Consider the following 22,237-nt stretch of genomic DNA (forward strand, 5'->3'; position numbering starts at 1 on the left):
ACCAGACACAGTCCAGCTTTTTTTTTTAAACACAAGTAGAATAAACCAAAAAAAATATACAAACTTTTAATGCAACACCTAGAAATTATCCAAACAGAAAATCTCATGTAGGAGCAGGCAGAGATTTCCATTATTAATGTGATATGAAAACCTAAGCACAAGTAAAGTGAAATATGCAAAGAACCATACCTTTGATGGTACTTCATGATAAGCTCTGCATGAGAAATGAAGTAGACGTACCAGTGCATTTGAAACACCAAAATGATTCGGTTGCTTGTAAAGGCAAACTCTTCTGAATTCCATATGCAATAGGGTGGGGGGAAGGGGGCAGGTAAAGAAGCTGTTCCCAACTTTCTGACAAAAATCACAATGTCAAGACTAGCAAAGGTCGAAAAAAAAGTCGTGAAGGTCAACAATAGGTTCCCATTTCTCTGATTATGGATGCATCAAATTAAGAAGGTGCCTACATTTGGGCAGTGACATCCAATACAACACAACAGAAAAGGCCAAGCATAGAGAAACAGGGAATAAAAATTTTAAAAAAGGAAAAGATTTGCCTTATTTGTCAAATGTACATCGAAACACACTATAAAATGTATTATTTCTGTCAAATCAAATCATCGAGCATTCTGCTGGGCAGAACACATATGTCAATATGGTTCTGGTGCTAACCTAGCATGCCCAGAGCTCACTACCCCTAACTGTATGTCTTTGGAAGGTGGGAGGAATACGGAGCACCCAGAGGAAACCCAAGTACCATGAAGAAACCCATGTGGTCATGAGGAGAATATACAAACTCCTTACACATAAAACCTTGAACTTACAGCTGGCACTGTCAAAGTGAGCGTTACGCTAACTGCTATGCTACTGTGTCTTCATAAGACCATGAGATATAGGAGCAGAATAGGCTATTCGGCCCATCGAGTCTGCTCTGCCATTCCATTATAACTGATTAATATCCCTCTCAATCTGATTCCCCTGCCTTCTTGGTGTAACCTTTGTTGCCCTTATCAATCAAGAACCAGTCAAGCTCTACTTTAAATATACACAATAACTTGGCTTCCACGAACGACTGTGGCAGTGAATTCCACAGATTCACCACCATCTGGTTAAAGGAGGAAATTCCTCCTCATTGCTATTTTAAATGGGCATCCTTCTATTCCAAGGCTATCCCTCTGGTTCCAGACAAGCCCGCTATAGGAAATATCCACTCCACATCTACTCGATCTAGTTACCTAATTCACATTTTATTAAATCTTAAAAGAGAATCTACATGATCAATATAGATTCAACAAGAGATGTTGGACAGGCCTAACTTAGGGTATCTTATGCAGCTTAGGTCACCTACCTACTGGAAAGCTATAAATAAGGTTGAAAGAGTACAAGGGAAATTTACAAGAATGTTACCAGGTCTGGAGGACATGAGTTACAGTGCCTATAAAAAGTATTCACCACCCCCCCGCCCCTTGAAGTTTTCCTGTTTTGTTGTTTTATAACAGGGGTCCTCAACCTTTTTTGCACCGCGGACCGGTGTAATATTGACGATATTCTTGCGAAACGGCCGACCGGGGGGTGGGGGGGTGTTCAAGTAGGGTTAAACTCACCTCAATATGTCCTTTACAGTTAGGGTTGCCAACTTTCTCACTCCTAAATAAGGGACATAAGTAGCAGTCAAATCCTGACGAAGAGTCTCGGCCCGAAACGTCAACTATACCTCTTCCTTTTGATGTTGCCTGGCCTGCTGCGTTCACCAGCATTTTTTGTGTGTGTTGACGGGACACTTGTGTTTACCCAGAGAAAGACTACCATGACCATGAAATGTGTTTTTTTTTCCCCACAAATCGGTTTTGGCTTAATCTTCCCGACTACACTGTACATACATTATTTCTACTTTATATAGGCTGTGTATTTATCATATCATTCCCGCTTTTACTATATGTTAATGCTATTTTAGGTTTTATGTGTTATTTGGTATGATTTGGAAGGTTATTTTTTGGGTCTGGGAACGCTCAAAAATTTTTCCCACATAAATTACTAGTAATTGCTTCTTTGCTTTACGCCATTTCATAGGAACGCTCTACAGAAGCAGGGGAAATACGGGACAGGGTGGTCCCGTATGAGACAAATCAATTTAGCCCGATATACGGGACAGTTGGCAACCCTATGTTCAACAGTGCGTGACAGGGAATGAGGAAACGTGCAACAGACTCGTATCATTTCCTCGCGGCCCCGTAGCACATGCTTTGCAGCCCGATGGTTGGGGACTGCTGTTTTACAACATTGAATCACAGTGGATTTAATTTGGCTTTTTTGACACTGATCAACAGAAAAGATTCTTTTATGTCAAAATGAAAACAAATTTCTACAAATTGGTCTAACATTATAACAATTGTTAAACACAAAATAATTGATTGCATAATTATTCACCCCCTTCAAGTCAGTAGTTAGTAGATGCACCTTTGGCAGCCTGTGTGGATGGGTCTCCATCAGCTTTGCACAATTTTTCCCCATTCTTCTTTACAAAACTGCTCAAGCTCTGTCAGATTGCATGGGTATCATGAGTGAACAGCTCTTTTCAAGTCCAGCCACAAATTCTCAATTGGATTGAGGTCTGGACTCTGACTTGGACATTAATTTTGTTGTTTTTAAGTCATTCCTGTGTAACTTTGGCTTTATACTTGGGCTCGTTGTGTTACTGGAAAAAAAATCTTCTCCCAAGTCGCAGTTCTCTTGCAGACTCCATCAGGTTTTCCTCCAGGATTTCCCTGCACTTTTTCTGCATTCACTTTACCCTCTACCTTCACAAGCCTTCCAAGGCCTGCTGCAGTGAAGCATCCCCCAGCATGATGCAGCCACCGCCATGCTTCACGGTAGGGATGGTGTGTTTTTAATGATGTGTGGAGTTTGGCTTACGCTAAACATAGCGTTTAGCCTGATGGCCAAAAAGCTCAATTTTGGATTCAACAGACCACAGAAACTTCTTCCAGCTGACTTCAGAGTCTCCCACGTTTTCTGGCAAACTTTAGCTGAGATTTCATGCAAGTTGTTTTCAACGGTGGCTTTCTCTTTGCTACTGTCCCATAAAGCTGTGACTGGTGAAGCACCCGGGCAACAGTTGCTGTATACGTAGTCTCTCCCATCTTAACCACTGAAGTTTGCAACTCCTCCAGAGTTGTCATAGGTCTCTTGGTGGCCTCCCTCACTAGTCCCCTTCTTGCACGGTCACTCAATTTTTGAAAATTACTTGCTCTAGGCAGACTTATAGCTCTGCCATATTCTTTTCATTTCTTGATGATTGACTTAACTGTACTCCAAGGGATATTTACTGCCTGGGGAATTTTCTTGTATCTATCTCCTGACTTGTGCTTTTCAATAACCTTTTTGTGAAGTTGCTTAGAGTGTTCTTTTGGCTTCATGGTGTAGTTTTTGTCAGGGATACTGACTCACCAGCAGTTGGACCTTCCAGATACAAGTGTATTTTTACTACAATCAATTGAAACACCTTGATTGCACACGGTGATCTCCATTTAACTAATTATGTGACTTCTAAAACCAATTGGCAACACCAGTGATGATTTGGTGTGTCATTAAAGGGGTGAATACTTATGCAATCAATTATTTTTTGTTTTATGTTTGTAATTAATTTGGATCACTTTGTAGAGATCTGTTTTCACTTTGACACGAAAGAGTCTTTCTGTTGATCAGTGTCAAAAAGTCAAATTAACTCCATTATAATTCAATGTTGTAACACAATAAAACAAGTAAACTTCCAACGGGGGTGAATACTTTTTATAGGCATTGTAGAAGGAAAGATTGAATAGGTTTGGACTTTATTCCCTGGAACGTAGAAGATTGAGGGGAGATTTGATAGAGGTATACAAAATTATGAGGGGTATAGATAGGGTAAATGCAAATAGGTTTTTTCTACTGAGGTTGGGTGGAACTACAACCAGAGGTCAAGGGGTTAAGAGTGAAAGGAGAAAAGTTTAAGGGGAACATGAAGGGAAACTTCTTCACTCAGAAGGTCATGAGGATGTGGAAGGAGCTACCAGCGTAAGTGGTGCATGTGAGCTCAATTTCAATGTAGAAAACATAAAAGACCTACAGCACAATACAGGCCCTTCGGCCCACAAAGTTGTGCCGAACATGTCCTTACCTTAGGAGTTACTAGGCTTACCCACAGCCCTCTATTTTTCTAAGCTCCATGTACCTATCCAAAAGTCTCTTAAAAGAGACTAAGATAAAATGTCTAAGATAAATTTGGATAGAGACATGAATGGTGGGGGGAGGGTATGAAGGGCTATAGACTGGGTGCAGGTCAATGGGACTGGGCAGTTTAAATGGTTTGGCATGAACTAGATGGGCTGAAGGGTCTGTTTCTATACTGTACTTTTCTATGACTCTAAGAGGGAGTTTTTTTTTCTTACTTCTGACCACAGGGAATGTCTCAAAGCTCTCCAAGAAAAGGAGCTGTTGGATCCTGTCAGGTGGGACCCCAAGCAGACTGTCAAAGTCATCACCAGAACAGGTAATCAAACAAGCATCAAGACCATTTTATTGCTTGTTCCTTTTCCATTATGTTGTGCAAGGGGAGAGTGTTGATGTTGTTAGTTTTATTGTGTGGGGAGTGGTTGTTGTTACGGAGTTGATGTTCCTGCTCTGTTTTGTGCGGGGGGGGGGGGTGGTTCAGGGACAATGATCACGATGATGTTCTTTTTTATGCAGAAGTGGTGGGTTTGATGTTTCTCTCCGAAAGATTTTCATGTTCTTTCTTTGTTTTGTGTCTATCTGGAGAAGACAAATTTCAGAGTTGTAGATGGATACATGCTTTGATAATGAATGAACCTCTGAACCTTGCTAAATTGGTGGCGAGAAGGGCACTCTCTGGCAGATTCTCGTTATATAGCTGGAGCACTGCAGCGACCACACATCGTCTAAGTGCAGCCATTTACCGTGATCGCATGAAACATGCATTGGACCCCTTGCGCTGGTTCAGTGAGCCTTTCCCAGCACAGAACCATTTCTGTGCCTGCGTACCCAGAGCTTTTTCCCCTCCTCGATTTCTTTTTCTCTCGGCTACAAATATCATGTACCTCTCCTGCCTGTAATGAGCAGACAGTTTTGTTACTGACATCTGCAGTTTCTTTCTCAGGCAGTACCAAATGTGGGCATGTGTACTCCAGGCATGAGCTGACCATGTTTAAAAACAAGTCCAAAATTATTTTTTAGACTTAATCACTGTGCAACCTGTCACATTGTTCAGACCTAAGCAGAAAATATATTATTATTTGCAGACAACCTTTTGTGCACAGTTCAAATTCCTTTGTGCGCAAGTAGCAAAAGATGTGTGTGTGCGCGCGCGCACACCTTAGAAGGAACGTTGCATGTAGTGATACAGCACATTAGGATTCTATGGTCTATATTTCTTGAGTTTAGCTAATCCTAAACTCGAGATTCGGCTGATACTGGAAATCCAGTGGAATACACGCAAAATACAGGAGGAACTCAGCAGGTCAGGCAGCATTTATGGAAAGGAATAAATGTGTTTCAGGCCAAGACCCTTCATCAGTGCTGGAAAGGATTGGGGAAGAAACCAGACTAAGGTGGTGGGGGATGGGGAAGGAGTACAAGCTAGAAGGTGATAGGTGAAGCCAGGTGTGGGGGAAGGTAGATGGGTGGGGGAGGTAAGGATGAAGTGAGAAACTGGGAGGTGTTAGGTCAAAATGCCAAAGGACTTTTCCTAAAGTAACGTGCTTGTTAATCCTATTCCATTTGTCCAGTATTCCTGTTAACTAACACACATCAAAGTTGCTGGTGAACGCAGCAGGCCAGGCAGCATTTCTAGGAAGAGGTACAGTCGACGTTTCAGGCCGAGACCCTTCATCAGGACTAACTGAAGGAAGAGCTACTGAGAGATTTAAAAGGGGGAGGGGGAGGGGGAGATCCAAAATAATAGGAGAAGACAGGAGGGGGAGGGATGGAGCCAAGAGCTGGACAGGTGATTGGCAAAGGGGATATGAGAGGATCATGGGACAGGAGGCCCAGGGAGAAGGAAAAAGGGCGGGGGGGGGCGGGAACCCAGAGGATGGGCAAGGGGTATAGTCAGAGGGACAGAGGGAGAAAAAGGAGAGAGAGAGAAAGAATGTGTGTATATAAATAAATAACGGATGGGGTATGAGGGGGAGGTGGGGCATTAGTGGAAGTTAGAGAAGTCAATGTTCATGCCATCAGGTTGGAGGCTACCCAGACGGAACATAAGGTGTTGTTCCTCCAACCTGAGTGTGGCTTCATCTTTACAGTAGAGGAGGCCGTGGATAGACATATCAGAATGGGAATGGGATGTGGAATTAAAATGTGTGGCCACTGGGAGATCCTGCTTTCTCTGGCGGACAGAGCGTAGGTGTTCAGCAAAACGATCTCCCAGTTTGCGTTTCAGCAAAACGATCTCCCAGTCTGCATTTCCTCCCTCTGTCCCTCTGACTATACCCGTTGCCCATCCTCCGGGTTCTCCCCCCCTCCCCCTTTTCCTTCTCCCTGGGCCTCCTGTCCCATGATCCTCTCATATCCCTTTTGCCAATCACCTGTCCAGCTCTTGGCTCCATCCCTCCCTCTCCTGTCTTCTCCTATCATTTTGGATCTCTTCCTCCCCTTCTCACTTTCAAATCTCTCACTAGCTCTTCCTTCAGTTTGTCCTGACGAAGGGTCTCGGCCCGAAACGTCGACTGTACCTCTTCCTAGAGATGCTGCCTGGCCTGCTGTGTTCACCAACAACTTTGATGTGTGTTGCTTGAATTTCCAGCATCTGCAGAATTCCTCATCTTGCTGTTAACTACGCCTTTTGCTCCCCTGTAGAATGTGGTTAATATCTGCCATTATTAAACTCAATTTATCAGTTTGATAACCAGTTTAAATCCTTCTGAAAAGGATTAACTGTCTTCAGACATCTCCCAATTTCATTGCTGCAAACTTGACATGGCAACAATATTAGTTAGAGCACAAAGGTCAGTTATGCAAAGCAGAACAAGAACCTGTCTATCTTGAACCTACAAGATGGCGCCAATGACCAACCGCGACAACCTTCAGACAGCTCACAAAACTATTAGATGCTCTTCTTCTTCTGAACTGCCATCAATTGCAGCCTGTAATTTCCATTTTAAGGTCGTATTTTTGAGGCAACCAAACAATTTATTGCTTTTGCGATCTCCTGGGGGATTTGATGAGGACGAGAGGGGCAATCATCAATTTTTAATGGTAGATTGTGAACCCATGATAGGCTCCATTGCTCTGCGCCGATTAAGGCATTGACCAAGCTTGACGTCAACGAGGACAGGATTGGATAACAAGCAGGTGTCAGCACTATCTGCCTGTGTTGATCCGTCTCCCTCTCGCTGCCACCGCCAGAAGGTAAAGGATTCTTGGGTCCCTTGCTGCAAGGTTCAAATCCTAATTCTCAAGGTTCAATTCTCGGCAGCTCGTGGCCGTAAACTCACTTCTGGGGATACCGTGGTTTCATGCGTAACATATGCACTCTGCGGCTGTGGCTCACTTCGGGGACTCTGTACATTATGTTCCATGTGATTTTGGTTGTTCTTTTTTGCTTTTTGTGTGACTTGTTCCCCCCCCCCCCCACACACACATACACTGGGTGTTCGATGTTCTTTGTTTGTGGCTGCCTGCAGGAAGATGAATCTTAGGTAATTCATTTAGAAATACAGTGTGGAACTAGCCATTCCAGCACCACCAGTTACACCACACAGTAATCCACCTACATAATCATAGCCTCATCACAGGACAATTTATTATGACTAATTAACCTGTTAATCAGTACGTCTCTGGACTGTGGGAAGAAACCCAGAGTTTATGGGGAGAACATACAGGTGGCGCTAGAATTGAACTCCGAACTCTGGAGCACCTTGAGCTGTAATAGCATTGTGCTAACCACCACACTATCATGGCACCCCTTAGATAATTATTGGAGGCATAGATAGGATAGAGTTTTCTCCTCCAGGACGCAAGTGGCAAATACTAGAGGGCATCAGTTTAATGTTGAAGAGGGAAGTTTGAGGGAGATTTATTGGGTAAGTTCTTTCTCTTAGCACACAAAGCGATACGTGCAGGGAATGCGCTGCCAAAGGAAGTGATGCAAGCAGATACAAGAAACATTTTGACAGACCCACGAACAGGCAGGGAATTGCAGGCAGATGTGCAGTCTAACTTGACAGCACAGTCAGCACAGGCATTTTGAAGGGCATGTTCTAGAGCTGTACTCTTCAAGGGTTCCAAGGTTGTCAAGCCAAGGAGTGGTAATGGTGACAAGCTCCCACTATCTAAGAAGTGCTCTTCACAGCACGTGCCTCAAATAGCCTCTGACAACCAAGTCCAACTCCTGGCCTTCTCGTGTGGCTTAGCCTCTAAGCCCGGCGGAACTGTATCTACTGACAGGAGAAGGGGCGAAGGCGGGTCCTGACGCCTTAAGACCAGTGCTTCGGGTAGATGAAACTCGTCAGCCTGGGAAGGCAGTCCATCTAAGAGAGGGAAAACTCTGATTTCAAACCTCCGTTGCCTTGCGGCCATACCCACTCATGGGAAAGGCTTCGGGAATAAGCCCTGAGGACAAATCCGTTGCTGGAGTCCCTAAAGCAGTCCGATGTTGTCTTCAGCCTCGTTCTGGCAACTCTTGCGATGACACAGGTGCCAAGCTGTATCGGCCCATGCCCTTCCCTTGGATAACATCCGTGTCGTGGAGAGGGGAGACTTGCTGCACGGGCAACTGTCGGTCTTCCATACAACCTTGCCCAGCCCTGCGCCCTGGAGAATCCAAGCACAGATCCATGGTCTCGCGAGACTAATGGATGCCACCACCACTCTGCAAGATTCAGGACTGTTTAATGTTGATACTCCGGATCCGATGCAGCACAAAAAAAAAGAGATAAAGAGCACAATAATAAAAATAAGCACAAGAAGTATAAATATATAAGATAGATTGACTGCATGTCCATAAAGTGATGCTCGGCATAGGAGGGTCTGTACATAAGGTGACTCTGATAAGAGATGATAAAGTAGTGGTGGTTGGGATTGTGGAGGTGTGGGTTAGTGGGTGGAGGTGTTACTGTTTAAGGAAAGGAACCTTGTAAAATTGCTTTTTCAACCACCTCCGCTCCATCTACCAAGAGCGGAATATCCCAGCGGCCAATATTTTAATTCCTATCCCCATTCCGACATGTCAGTCCATGGCCTCTAATTTTTCCACAATGAGGCCAGTCTCAGGATGGAGAAGCAAGACCTCATATTCTGTGTTGTTATTCCTTTTTGCAGGATTCAAACATTTGACCATTAGCTTTGAAGTCTGGTGTTGATGCCACTACACCACTGGCAGCTTCATATTCTGTGTGGGTAGCCTCCAACCTGATAGCATAAACATTGGTTTCTCCTTCTGGTTAAAAAAAAATTCCTTTTTTTTTCTATTCCCCACTCTGGCTTCTTACCTCTTCTCCTCAACTGCTAATCCCCTCCCCCTGGTGCGCCTCCTTCATCCCTTTCTCCCATGGTCTACTCCCCTCTCTTATCAGATTCTTTCTTCTCCAGCCCTTTACTAGTTCCACCCATCTGGCTTCACCTATCACCTTCTAGCTAGTCCTCCTTCCCCTCCCCACAATATTTTTATTCTAGCATCTTCCCCCTTCCTTTCTAGTCCTAAGGAAAGGTCTCAGCCCAAAACATCAACTGTTTATTCATTTCCACAGATGTTGCTTGACCTGCTGAGTTCTTCCGGCAGTTCTGTGTGTGTGGTTGGGAAAAGCAACTGTTTTTTTGAGTCTGGTGGTCCTGGCATGGATGCTACATAGCTTCTTCCCTAATGGGAATGGGACAAACAGCCCATGAGCAGGGTGGGTGGCATCCTTCATGATGTTAAAGGGCTTTTTCCAGCACCTCTCTGTACATACAGTATGTCCTTAATGGTGGGTAGGCTGGTGCCAGTGATGCGATGGCAGTTTTGACTACCTATTATAGAGCTTTCCTCTCCACAGCAATGCAGTTTCTGTATCATGCGGTCAATGTTCCCTCTAATTTGTTGTGACCAGTGTGTGCAAAAATCTTGTGCTGTGCATTTTTTTGTCCAGTAACAACAACATGAGTATACTGAATTTTTAAGTGGAAGTAAACCTGAGGCTATGCCAAGGATAATAAACTATCAAGTCCAGTTTGTCGTTCATTGTTTAAAAGAAATAAAACCACATCAGAAACTGGAAATGTGATAGTGTGGATCGTGAAATATACTTAACGTATCAACAAGATAGAGGGTGACAACCTTTTGTGCAGAGTTCAAATTCCTTTGTGCGCAAGTAACAAAAGATGTGTGTGCGTGCACACACCTTAAAAGGAACATTGCATGCAGTGATACAGCGCATTAGGATTCTATGGTCTAGATCTTCGTAACAGCAGCCTCGAAGTGGAACTTAACCTTTGTGAATCTAATCTGGCTGTTCACAATTACTGCTATTTAAGGACTCCTTTTGCCAAGCTCTGAACATATTAGCCAAGGGTCAAGCACTGAAAACTGCATTCACTCTCTGTTATTGACTCCCACCATTTCAGTCTCTCTGGAATTGGTGCCTCAGGTACAGATTTTGTATACTTTCGTATACAGATTTTGGTACACACCGGCAGAAAATGTATGTGTAAACTGGTGAATAAGGTTTTTTAAATCAATGGCTTAGGCATTTCCACAATTCAACTGAAAGAAATTTCTGCAAGTCAATAGGGTGGAAGTATCACTCAAATCTCCACATCAGCATTTCACGAAATTTTCAAATAACAGATGTTACATGTTCCTTTAGTGAGGAATAACAGGCACAATCAAATACAAACCCTCAATATGTTTTCTTTCAAAACACATTTTACATTTAACATTCAAGATAAATGGACTATTCTGTTCCTGCATGCAACAATACCAAGTTTGGTCTGAAAAGCAGCAAGAAACATTTACACCACAAAAGCAAGGATATAATGATTAAGGAAGCCCAATTTACTGACTCTACCCGCTCTACCCACCCTAATTTCCATCACAACAACTTGATACATGCTGCAGCAAATAACTCATTTCCTAACTCAAAGAAACCTGCAAAGGCATGTTATGTCAGATGGAGTAGTCTCCTTTTAACAGGAAGATCCCATCTTAATTCCAACAAGGACAATTGGCCAGAATTGGCCTATCATAGCATAACCATCTTAAAGACCCTTATCTAAGAAATGATGTGCTGGGGAGAAGGTCTAGAGGAGATTCACGAGAAGGATTTGAGTTTGGGCCTGTACTCGCTGGAGTTTTGAAGAATGAGGGGGATCTCATTGAAACGTATTGAATATTAAAAGGCCTAGATACAGTGGACACAGGGGGGATGTTTCCTACAGTGGAGGAGTCTCAGACCAGAGACTACAGCCTCAGAACAGAAAAACGTTTCTTCAGAACAGAGATGCAGAAATAAAGAGGAATTTCTTTATCGAATCAATAAAATTAATTGGTCAGTCAATGCCATATATGGCTGTGGATTCCACGTCATTGGCTATATTTAAAGAGGAGCTTACGAAGTTTTTGATTAGTAAGTGTGTCAAAGGTTAAGGGGGGAAGACAGGAGAAAGGAGGTGAGAGGGGTAATAAATCAGCCATGATGGAATGGCAGAGTAGACTTGAAGGGTCGAAAGGCTGATGCTGCTTCTATGTCCTGTGGTCTAAGCCATAATGCAAAAATGTACCAGGAATTCTTCACCAACACCTTTCAAGCCCGCAACATCTACTACCTAATAGGTCAAGAAGCAGAATTTCAAAACACCACTAGCACATTGCTGCTAAGTCACACAAACCATCTTGACTTAGATTACATCATTATTTCAATGAAATTCCATCTAAATCCTGAATTCCTCATTGTAGATACTACATAACTTCAGGAGGAAGCTAATCACCAAATGCTCAACAGCAATTAGGAATCGACAATAATCACCGGTTTTACAGTGTTTATTGAGATGTCTCAAAACTTAAAATTATATTAAAAAAAGGAGAAATTACAGAAGGTATTGTCACCATTTACCACTGATTAATTCATGTAAACTGCTAAGTTAGAAGACTGTGAATTCTAGTCCAAGTCAAAAAAGAATTCTATACTATAGTTCCAATGAGGCAATGAGGAAGGGATGCACTGTTGGATATGTCATCTTTCAGATGGCACACTAAATCAAAGGCCTTTTCCCCATTTCAGCCAGGACACCAAATCAAAACCCCTTTCCACATTTCAGCCAGGACACTAAATCAAAGCCCCTTTTCCCATTTCAGCCAGGACATCAAATCAAAGCCCCTTTCCCCATTTCAGTCGGGACGCTGTTTTTGTCCAGTTTGCAGTAATGACTTTGTCTGAAAATTGTTTCATTGACTGTAACGCAATGAGGTGATGACAAACAGTGAATAATGAACACTCCTTTTCTGCTCTATTTTCAACTAAAGCATACCTACAACAGCATGACAGCATTGGTGAGTTACCAGCATCAGATACACTCCAATACTTTCTGAGCAAAGATATTTAAATACTACATTTATAGGGTCCGAGTCTGTAGAGCATGGGAATGGGTTATTTGAACCATAGTGACTTTGTCAACCATCACGCCTGTCTATACTAATCATACTTGTATGCATTAATTCAATTTCCCTCTCTGCCTTGTTCATTAAAGTATCTGTCCAAATGCTTCTTAAATGCTGCAATTGAATTTATGATCACATCAGTAAATCTAGCTCTGCCATAAAAGTCACGCAGGGAGAGAAATGAAATATCGTTCTTTCAATAATTTCTTCAGACCAAACAAGTTTCACCAGTATAATTACTGACAGAAATGTCATCATGGGAAGAACAGCAAACATTACAGTCAGTGCACTATAAAGTATACACTCCGTGACCACTTTATTAGGTACCTCCTGTACCTAATAAAGTGGCCACTGGGTATGCTTATAGTCTTCTGCCGCTGCAGCCCATCCACTTCATGGATTGATGTGCTGTGTGTTCAGAGATGCTCTTCTGCACACCACTGTTGTAACACATGGTGTTGTGTATGTGGCCTGGTTACACAACAATGCTATTAATAAAAACGCTGGAGACGGGAGCGAAGTTTCATGGTTCTTTACTGGCAGAATCCAAACTCGACAACACACATACAGATCAAATACGCGCCTAATAGCCCATGCTCAATATGCGCCTAATAGCTCATGCCACGACGTGTTACTAAGAACATACAGCTGTCCCTTATTATAATGTAGGCTATACGGTACACAAGGTAATTTTCTGTTGCCTCCATGTCAGCTTGAAACAATCTGGCCATTCTCCTTTGAGCTCTCTCAGTAACAAGACATTTTACAGAACTGCCATTCACTGGATCTTTTTTGGCTCCTACACCATTCTCTGTTAATTCTTGAGATAGTTGTGCATGAAAATCCCAGGAGATCAGCAGTTTCTGAGATACACAAACCACCCCAGTCATTCCACAATCAAAGTAACTTATATCACAGCTCTGATGTTTGGTCTGACAACAACTGAACCTCTTGACCATGTCTGCATGCTTTTATGCATTGAGTTGCTACCACATAATCGGCTGATTACATATTTGCATTAACAAGTAGCTATATAGAGGTACCTAATAAACTAGCCACTGAGTGTAGGCTTTCCTCTAGATCAAGGGTTCCCAGCCCTTTTCTGCCATGAACCTATACCATTAAACAAGGGGTCTGTGGACCCCAGCGGGGAACCCCGGCTCTAGATAAATAAATTTGCAGCATTAACGAAGAGGTCAAGAAGCTTATCCAATTGCAATTAAGACTGAAGGGAGGTGGCATAGAGGTCATTTTATAGTCAGATAAACTTGGGAAAGGGGGTAAAAAAGACAATCATTTAAAACTAGAATAAAAAGAAAATCGGAACTGATGTGAGGAAATCATTCAGACAAACTGATGATCCAGCAAGAAATCAAAGTCTAGTTGGGACAGAGTATGTTAAAAACTTTGTCATCAAAACTTGCTGTTGTGGAGAATGGCAGCATCTCTAGGAAGAGGTACAGTCGACGTTTCGGGCCGAGACCCTTCTTCAGGACAAACTGAAGAGTCTTACTAGCTCTTCCTTCAGTTAGTCCTGGCAAAGCGTCTCGGCCCGAAACATCGACTGTACCTGTTTCTAGAGATGCTGCCTGGCCTGCTGCGTTCACCAGCAACTTTGATGTGTGTTGCTTGAATTTCCAGCATCTGTGGAATTCCTTGTGCTGTGCAGAATGTTAGATTGACTCCAGAAGGATAAGTGCCTTTGTCTACAAGTATTTGAAGCTTTTACCTGTGTTACAAGAGAAAATTAGGTTGTAATATAACGAAGATGCAGAAGATTAAGTTAGTTAGAAACTTCAGCTTTGTACATGTCTCACAATATATCGGAAGCAGATCAAGTATTACACAAGGTAGTTTATTCTGATAGGTTATCAGAGCTTGATCAAAGGTTAATAATTCCACCAACCACAGATCAAAGTACTGGGCAATATTAAATAAAAGCTTCAAAGTTTAAATGGAAGGATGTAGAAGTTTTACAAAGTCTGGAGGTAACATACACTTATTGTGTTTGTTATTACACAAACCAATCTTCCGTCCTTGGACTCACTACATCACACAAACCAATCTTCTGTCCTTGGACTCACTTTACACCGCACGTTGTTGGAGCAGTGCTGCCAGGATAATCAAGGACACGACCCACCCAGCCAACACACTTTTCACCCCTCTTTCCTCCGGGAGAAGGCTCAGGAGCTTGAAGATTCGTACGGCCAGATTCGGGAACAGCTTCTTTCCAACTGTGATAAGACTGCTGAACGGATCCTGACCCGGATCTGGGCCGTACCCTCCAAATATCTGGACCTGCCTCTCAGCTTTTTTTTTACACTACCTTACTTTCCCTTTTCTGTTTTCTATTTATGATTTATAATTTAAATTTTTAATATTTACTATTGATTTGTACTCCAGGGAGCGCAAAGCGCAGTATCAAATATCGCTGTGATGATTGTACGTTCTAGTATCAATTGTTTGGCGACAATAAAGTATAAAGTATGTTGGAAAGTATGTATTTGGCAAAAGCTAAAAATTAAAAATGTCTAGAAGGCAGAAACAAAGTACAAGAAAAAACTAAATTGGAGATTAACAGAACCAGATTGTTGGTTGAAACATGGAAGCTGTGAGTAATTTAATCAAAAACACATAAGATTCTGCAGATGCTGGAAATTCGGAGTAACACACACAAAATGCTGGAGGAACTCAGCAGGTCAGGATGCATCAATGGAAGTGAATACATAGTCGAATGTTTCAGGCAGAGACCCTATATCACGACTAGAAAGGAAGGGGGAAAGAAACCAGAATAAGAAGGTGGGGAGAAGGGAATCAGTACTAGCCAGAAAGTGACAGGTAAAGCCAGGTGGCTGCAGGAGAGGGAATGAAGTAAAAAGCTGGGAGTGATAGATGGAAAAAGTAAAGGGCTGGAGAGGAAAAAATCTGACAGGAGAGGAGAGTTGACATGGGAGAAAAGGAAAGAGTGACACTAAGGTGAAATGATAGGCAGTTAAGAAGAGAAAAGGTAACAGAGGGCCAGAATGGAGAATTGAAGAAGAGGGAAGGTCAGGGGTAAAATAACTGGAAGTTGTAGAAATCAAAGTTCATGCCATCAAGTTGGAGGCTACCCAGATGGAAAATGAGGTGTTATTCCTCCAACTTGAAAGTGGCCTCATCATGGCAGTAGAGGAGGCCATGGACTGTCAGGTCCGAATGGGAATAGGAATTAGAATTAAAAAGGTTGATCATCAGGAAATCCTGGTTTTTGCAGATGGAGCAAAGGTGCTCAACAAGGGAATCATGGAGGGAGCAATTCCTATGGGAAGTGGACAGTGGGAGCGAGGTAGGATCTTGTTGAATATGGCAGAAGTTGCAAAGAATGATATGCTGGGTGTGGAGGCTCATGGGGTGGTAGGTGAGAACAAAAGAAGCTATCTATCCCCGTTAAGGCACTGGGAAGATCAGAATCCAAATCAGGTTTATTATCACCAGCATGTGACGTGAAATTTGTTAACTGAGCAGCAGCAGTTCAATGCAATACATAATCTAGCAGAGAGAAACAAATAATAAATAAAATAAAAATAATAATAATAAGCAAGTAAATCAATTATGTATATTGAATAGATTACAAAAAAGTGCAAAAACAGAAATACTGTATATTAAAAAAAAGTGAGGTAGTGTTCAAAGCTTCAATGTCCATTTAGGAATTGGATGGCAGAGGGGAAGAAGCTGTTCCTGAATCGCTGAATGTGTGCCTTCAGGCTTCTGTGCCTCCTTCCCAATGGTAACAATGAGAAAAGGGCATGCCCTGGGTGCTGGAGGTCCTTAATAATGGACGTTGCCCCTCTGAGACACTGCTCCCTAAAGACGTCCTGGGTACTTTGTGGGCTAGTACCCAAGATGGAGCTGACTAGATTTACAACCTTTTGTAGCTTCTTTCGGTCCTGTGCAGTAGCCCCTCCATACCAAACAGTGACGCAGCCTGTCAGAATGCTCTCCTCGGGTGAGGGGAGATGTTCGGAAAATGGAGGAGATGCAGGTGAGGGTAGCATCAATAGCAGATGAAGGGAAACCACGTTCTTTGAAGAAAGAAGACATCTCTGATGTCCTAGAAAAGAAAGTCTCACCTTGAGAAAAGATGTGGCAGAGAAGGGAATGCACCTTTATAGCAGATGGTTGTTGAAGGTATCGTCAAGATAGCTGTAGGTGTCAGTAGGTTTATAAAAGGTATCAGTAGACAGTTTGTCTCCAGAGATGGAGACAGGGAGATTGAGAAAGGGGAGAAGCCATCAGAGGTACCCCTGGACCTGAAGGGGAGAGGTTAATTTGACCAAGATGTTTTAGTTATCATTTTGCTCCAGTACTTGAAACATACGTTTGTAATTCTCATTTTGAAAGAAATGCTGATGTGGAAATCTGAAATATTAAGAGAAAGCATTAGAGATAATCAACAGACCAGGCAACATCTCTGGAGAGAGAAAATCCGAGTTATTGTTACAAGAGGATCAGAACTGGTCACTTCTGAGACAAACAGGAGCATTTAATGATTTCAGATAAGCAGCCTCTCATGTGTGTCAGACCTCACCAAGGTCATCCACTTTGGTCGGTCTTTTCTCTCTTCATAGATGCTACTTGATCTTCTTGCATTCCCTTTGTGTTTCAGATTTCCAGCAACTGGTGTGCTCTGCTTCTCACATTTCCAGCACTGTTTTTAGCTCTCCTCTGCACAGTTCATATCCCTCCAATTACACCTTGAGATTCTGTTAGTTCTGACCAACAAGCATTCACCACCTCTATAAGGTGGCACCAACAGCATTCACCTGGTGTCCATACAATTGCCGACACGCACAGTGGCCACTTTATTAGGTACCTCCTATATCTAATAAAGTGGCCACTGAGTGTATGTCCGTGGTCTTCTGCTGCTGTAGCCCATCCACTTCAAGGTTCGATATGTTGTGCATTCAGGGATGCTCTTCTGCGCACCACTGTGGTAATGCATGGTTACTTGAGTTACTGTCACATTCCTGTCAGCTTGAACCAATCTGGCCATTCTCCTCCGACCCTTCTCATTAACAATGCAGCACACACAAAATGCTGAAGGAATTCAGCAGGCCAGGCAGCATATATGAAAAACAGTACAGTTGCCGTTTCAGGCCAAGACCCTTCATCAGGACTGGAAAAAAAAGATGAAAAGTTAGAGTAAGGAGGTGGGAGGAGGAGAGGAAGAAGCACAAGGTGGCAGGAGTTAGGTGAAACCAGGAGAAAGGAAGGGGTGAAGTAGAGAGCTGGGAAGTTGATTGGTGAAAGAGATAAAGGGCTAGAGGAGGAGAAGTCCGATAGGAGAGGGTAGAAGACCATAGAAGAAAAGGAAGGAGGAATAGCACCATAGGAAGATGATGGGCAGGTAAGGAGATAAGGTGAGAGAGGGAAACAGGAACGGGGAATGGTGGGGGGGGTGGCGGGGCAGGGAGACAAAAAGAAGTTAGTGATACTCTCTCATTAACAAGGTGTTTTCACCCACAGAGCTACCACTCGCTGGATGATTTTTTTTTGTTTTTCACACCATTCTCTGTAAACTTGAGGCTGCTAGTTCATGAAAATCCCAGATCAGTAGTTTCTGAGGTACCCAAACCAGCCCACCTGGCACCAAAATCATTCCACAGCCAATGTCACTTAGATCACATTTCTTCCTCCATTCTAATGTTTGGTCTGAACAACAACTGAACCTCTTGACCATGTCTGCATGCTTTTATGCACTGAGTTGCTGCCACAGGATCAGCTGATTAGATATTTGTATTAACAAGCATGTGTGCCGGCATACCTAATAAAGCGGCCACTAAGTGTACAGCTCTTGTTCCCTCCACTCATCCTATAACATGCACATCTTCACATTTTTCCAGTTCCGATAAAAAGTTATCAACCCCGAAAACTTTAATTCTTTTGACACAAATGCTGTCTGATCTGCTGAGTATCTCCAGCATTTTCTGCTTTAATTCCAAATTATTTGATTTTGTTTTAAAATACTGCCTACAAACAATTTACTGATTAAAATGGAGAAATCAGAAATGCTCATTATTAGATCAAGCAGCAACTGTTAAGAAAAAAGTGTTTTTTTTTGTCGATCACATTTAACATCATGAATGGATTAGTTACCCTCTCTCGTTGAGCTGATCATTCTCTGGCACAATTGCTGCATCACTTTTGCTTGCCTCTTCTCAGCCTGTACATAAAAGGTCTTGCTATTTCACTTGTCGATAAGGTGCAAAAGAAATTAAACATTTTGCAATACGGAAAGATCCCCACTTCTAACCTGATGAAAGAAAGAAGGTCACTGAATAAAAAGCAGATGGCTAGACCTAGACAGTATCCTAAAGAGTAGTTTTCCATGATGAAATGAAGTGGAATGATTAACCTCCAAAAAGCACACCCATTTTCTGAAATATCACTGTAGTCAGGGCTACAGGCACTCACCGAGGGTGAGACTAGAACTTGAGCTCATGGGTTAAGGGTGAAAGGTGAAATACTTAAGAGGAACATAAGGGGGAACTTCCAATGAGCCAACTGCCCGGCAAATCACCCACTTAACCCTAGCCTAATCACAAGACAATTTACCTACTAACCAGGTAAGTCTTTGGACTGTGGGAGGAAACCGGAGCACTTGGAGGAAACCCATTCACACAAGGGAAAGACATACAACCTTCCTCACAGAAGCTGCCGGAATTGAATGTCGAACTCTCACACTCTGAGCTGTAATAGCATCGCGCTAACCACTATGCTATCATGGCACCCCTGTCTTATCAATGCTCCCGATTCCAGCATCTTCAGTATCTGTGTCTTCTGACCATCCAGTGCCCATCTATATTCCACTTACCAACACCTGGCCAATGCCCATCTAGGTCTTGCGATTCAAGTGCTCATCCCTCACACGCATGCTCATTAAGCAAAACAGAATAGTACAAAGGATCACCAGGAAGGGCTGCAAATGGCACTATCTAATTTTGTCAATTTCATGACCACCTTTCCTCTGTTTCTGATAAAAGCAGCAGAAATTCTAGCCTTATTTATTACAACATGGGAGTCATTCTCCATATCAGGTAGAGCAAATCAACGAGCCCTACCCCCGTTCCTACACTGCCCTGTAATCCTGCACCTTATCCTCTCTCTCAGGCCATCAACTCCATTTACTGTTTAATTATTTCCCTACACTGAGGGATAAGTTAACAATAGCGGGTTATCCTCGCAACGCTGTTACAGTGCTAGCGACCCAGGTTCAATTCCCACCACTGTGTAAGGAGTTTGTACGTTTTCCGCAGTGACCACGTGGGTTTCCTCAGGGTGCTCTGGTTTCCTCCATTTTCAAAGTTGTATGGGTTAGTAGGTTAATTGGTGACATGGGTGTAAATGTAAGTGGCGGGATGGAGATACGTCTCTACCAAAGGAGGTGTGAGCCACTCCTTCCCTCTACTAGCCTGCAGGTCACCCTTGGACAAGGTGAGTACCTGCTTAATCCCCCGATCAGAGTCATGTGAAACCACGGGAGCAGGTGGTGGCTGGTTCGTATGAACAGCCGGTGCGTATCACAAGTTCTGGTTATGCGACCACTGACACCAGGCAGGCAATCTCTGAAGAGTATTGATAAGGACTGGGGTCACCTGTCTTATAGTGACACTGCCCAGTAGAAGGCAATGGCAAACCACTTCTGTAGAAAAAATTGCTAAGAACAATCATGCTTACCCATATCATATGACATGGCACATCATGAACGAATGAATGGGTGTAAATGGGCAGTTGGGCCAGTTGCCCTGCTGTATCTCTTAAAGCCTTACAAGTGCATCTTTAGGAAATAGGAGTATCCTGCAAAAATTTATGGATGCACAGTGGAAATATGAAAATTCCTCAGAGACAGTACCTGAGGCCAGGAGCTCGCCCTGAGACAAAGTCTTAACTGCAGCACCACTGTTGGATTTCTTTTGTACTTCAAATTCCTCTTATCTTTTGCATCTGTTCTGCCGATTGCATGCAACCTTTTTTTAAAAAAATAATTTAAGGGGTGTCGGCTTTGCAGGCTAAGACAGTATTTAATTATTTATCCCTAATTGCCTGTGAGAAGATGGTGGTGAGCTGTCTCCTTGAACTGTGGGTTTACCCACAATATTGCTAAGGAAAAGTTCCAGAATCCTGACCCAGCAACAGTGAAGGAACAGTCCTATATCTCCAACCCAAGACAGTGTGTAGCTCGAGGGGCAACTTCTATGTGTTGGTATTCCCATGGTTTAGCTGCCCTTGTCCTCCAAGCTGGCAGAGGTTTTCCCTATGGAAAATGTTGTCTGAGGAATGTTGGGGAGTTGCTGCAATGTCCCCCGTGGATGGTATACACAGCCGCTGCTGGTGAAATGAGTGAATGGCTGTGGGTGTCTATCAAGCAGGCTGTTAGGTGCGGTAAGGTGGGTTCACCGAAACAAGAGGAAATCCAACTCTGGTCGTTCCTACATAGCCAGACCACATGGACAAAACACCAGACTTTTGAGAAGTGCATTGTTAAAAGGCAACATGGAGGTGCTGAGAACGCTTATCCACTCTCTGCAAGCACAGCCAATAGCTGATTCCAGACAACCTGGCCTGAAACCTTCAAACAGCGAGCTTCATTAAAAGTAGGGGTTCGCAACTTTTTTATGCCATGGACCCCTACCATTTACTGAGGGGTCCGTGGACCCAACGCTGGGAACACCTGACTAGCAGCAACTTCGTATTCATCCTGAAACCAGTAAACATGGACCCACACTTTCAATAAAAGTGAGAAAAAGAACAAGTTAGACCAGAATATTGAACATAGGGTCAGTTATGGGTGGAGAAAGGGATAAAAAAAAGTAGAGAACTGATCAAAAGATAGGGAAGAAAAATGAGCCGGAAACATGTGGAAGGAGGGGTGAAAAATAAAAGAGGCAAATAGTACACAAATTACTTGGAGGGAAAATACTTGGGGATCAGAGCTGAGGAGAGTTATATGTCAGGCAAAAGAAATTAAGTACACTTTAACCATATAACAATTACAGCACGGAAACAGGCCATCTCGGCTGCACTTTAATGTGAGACTTTTTCAAAGATGTAATAAACATTAGCAAGAAAAAGTAATACCTAACCAATTTTAGAAAATGCAACACTGTAATATCTCAAATGTAGAAGTTTGTTTCTATCCTCCTCTTCTGAGCCATCTAGGTTTGAAATTTAAAACCTCTCATTAAGCAATTTGCAAAACACTTGTTAAAATAATAGGCTGTTTATGCTCCTTATAAGGTCACAATCATTTAAAAATACTTCAGCAATGAGCATTGCTCCTAAAGAACTAATTGACCCTTTGACCATTCCAACTGCTGCTACCAAATTCATTTTAACATGGGTCAAAAGTTCAAAGTTGAAAGTAAATTTATTATCAAAGTACATATATGTCACCATATACTACCGAGATTCATTTTCCTGTGGTCATTCGCAGTAATTACAAAGAAACACAATAGAATCAATGAAAAACTACAAAGATGAACAACCAATGTGCAAAACACAACAAATTATGCACATATAAAAATAAAAACAAAATAATAATAGATAAGTAAGTAATAACTAATATTGAGA

At 42.7% G+C, this 22,237-nt stretch overlaps 1 protein-coding gene across 2 annotated transcripts in view; it reads right to left on the bottom strand.

Moving 5' to 3' along the window:
* suclg1 (succinate-CoA ligase GDP/ADP-forming subunit alph) overlaps positions 1 to 22,237 on the bottom strand; it is a 100,120-nt gene that overhangs the window by 75,734 nt on the left and 2,149 nt on the right. The window contains exon 1 of one of the 2 annotated variants that reach the window (XM_072256702.1): positions 18,764 to 18,827. The exons of the other annotated variant lie outside the window; for it this stretch is intronic. Coding sequence (XP_072112803.1) covers positions 18,764 to 18,806 — 43 coding nt within the window. The 5' untranslated portion in view covers positions 18,807 to 18,827. Of the gene's footprint in view, positions 1 to 18,763; positions 18,828 to 22,237 lie in introns of those variants that run through there. 2 annotated transcript variants of the gene reach the window in all.

Source organism: Mobula birostris, chromosome 4, assembly GCF_030028105.1.
Source record: "Mobula birostris isolate sMobBir1 chromosome 4, sMobBir1.hap1, whole genome shotgun sequence".
Taxonomy (NCBI): Eukaryota; Metazoa; Chordata; class Chondrichthyes; order Myliobatiformes; family Myliobatidae; genus Mobula; species Mobula birostris.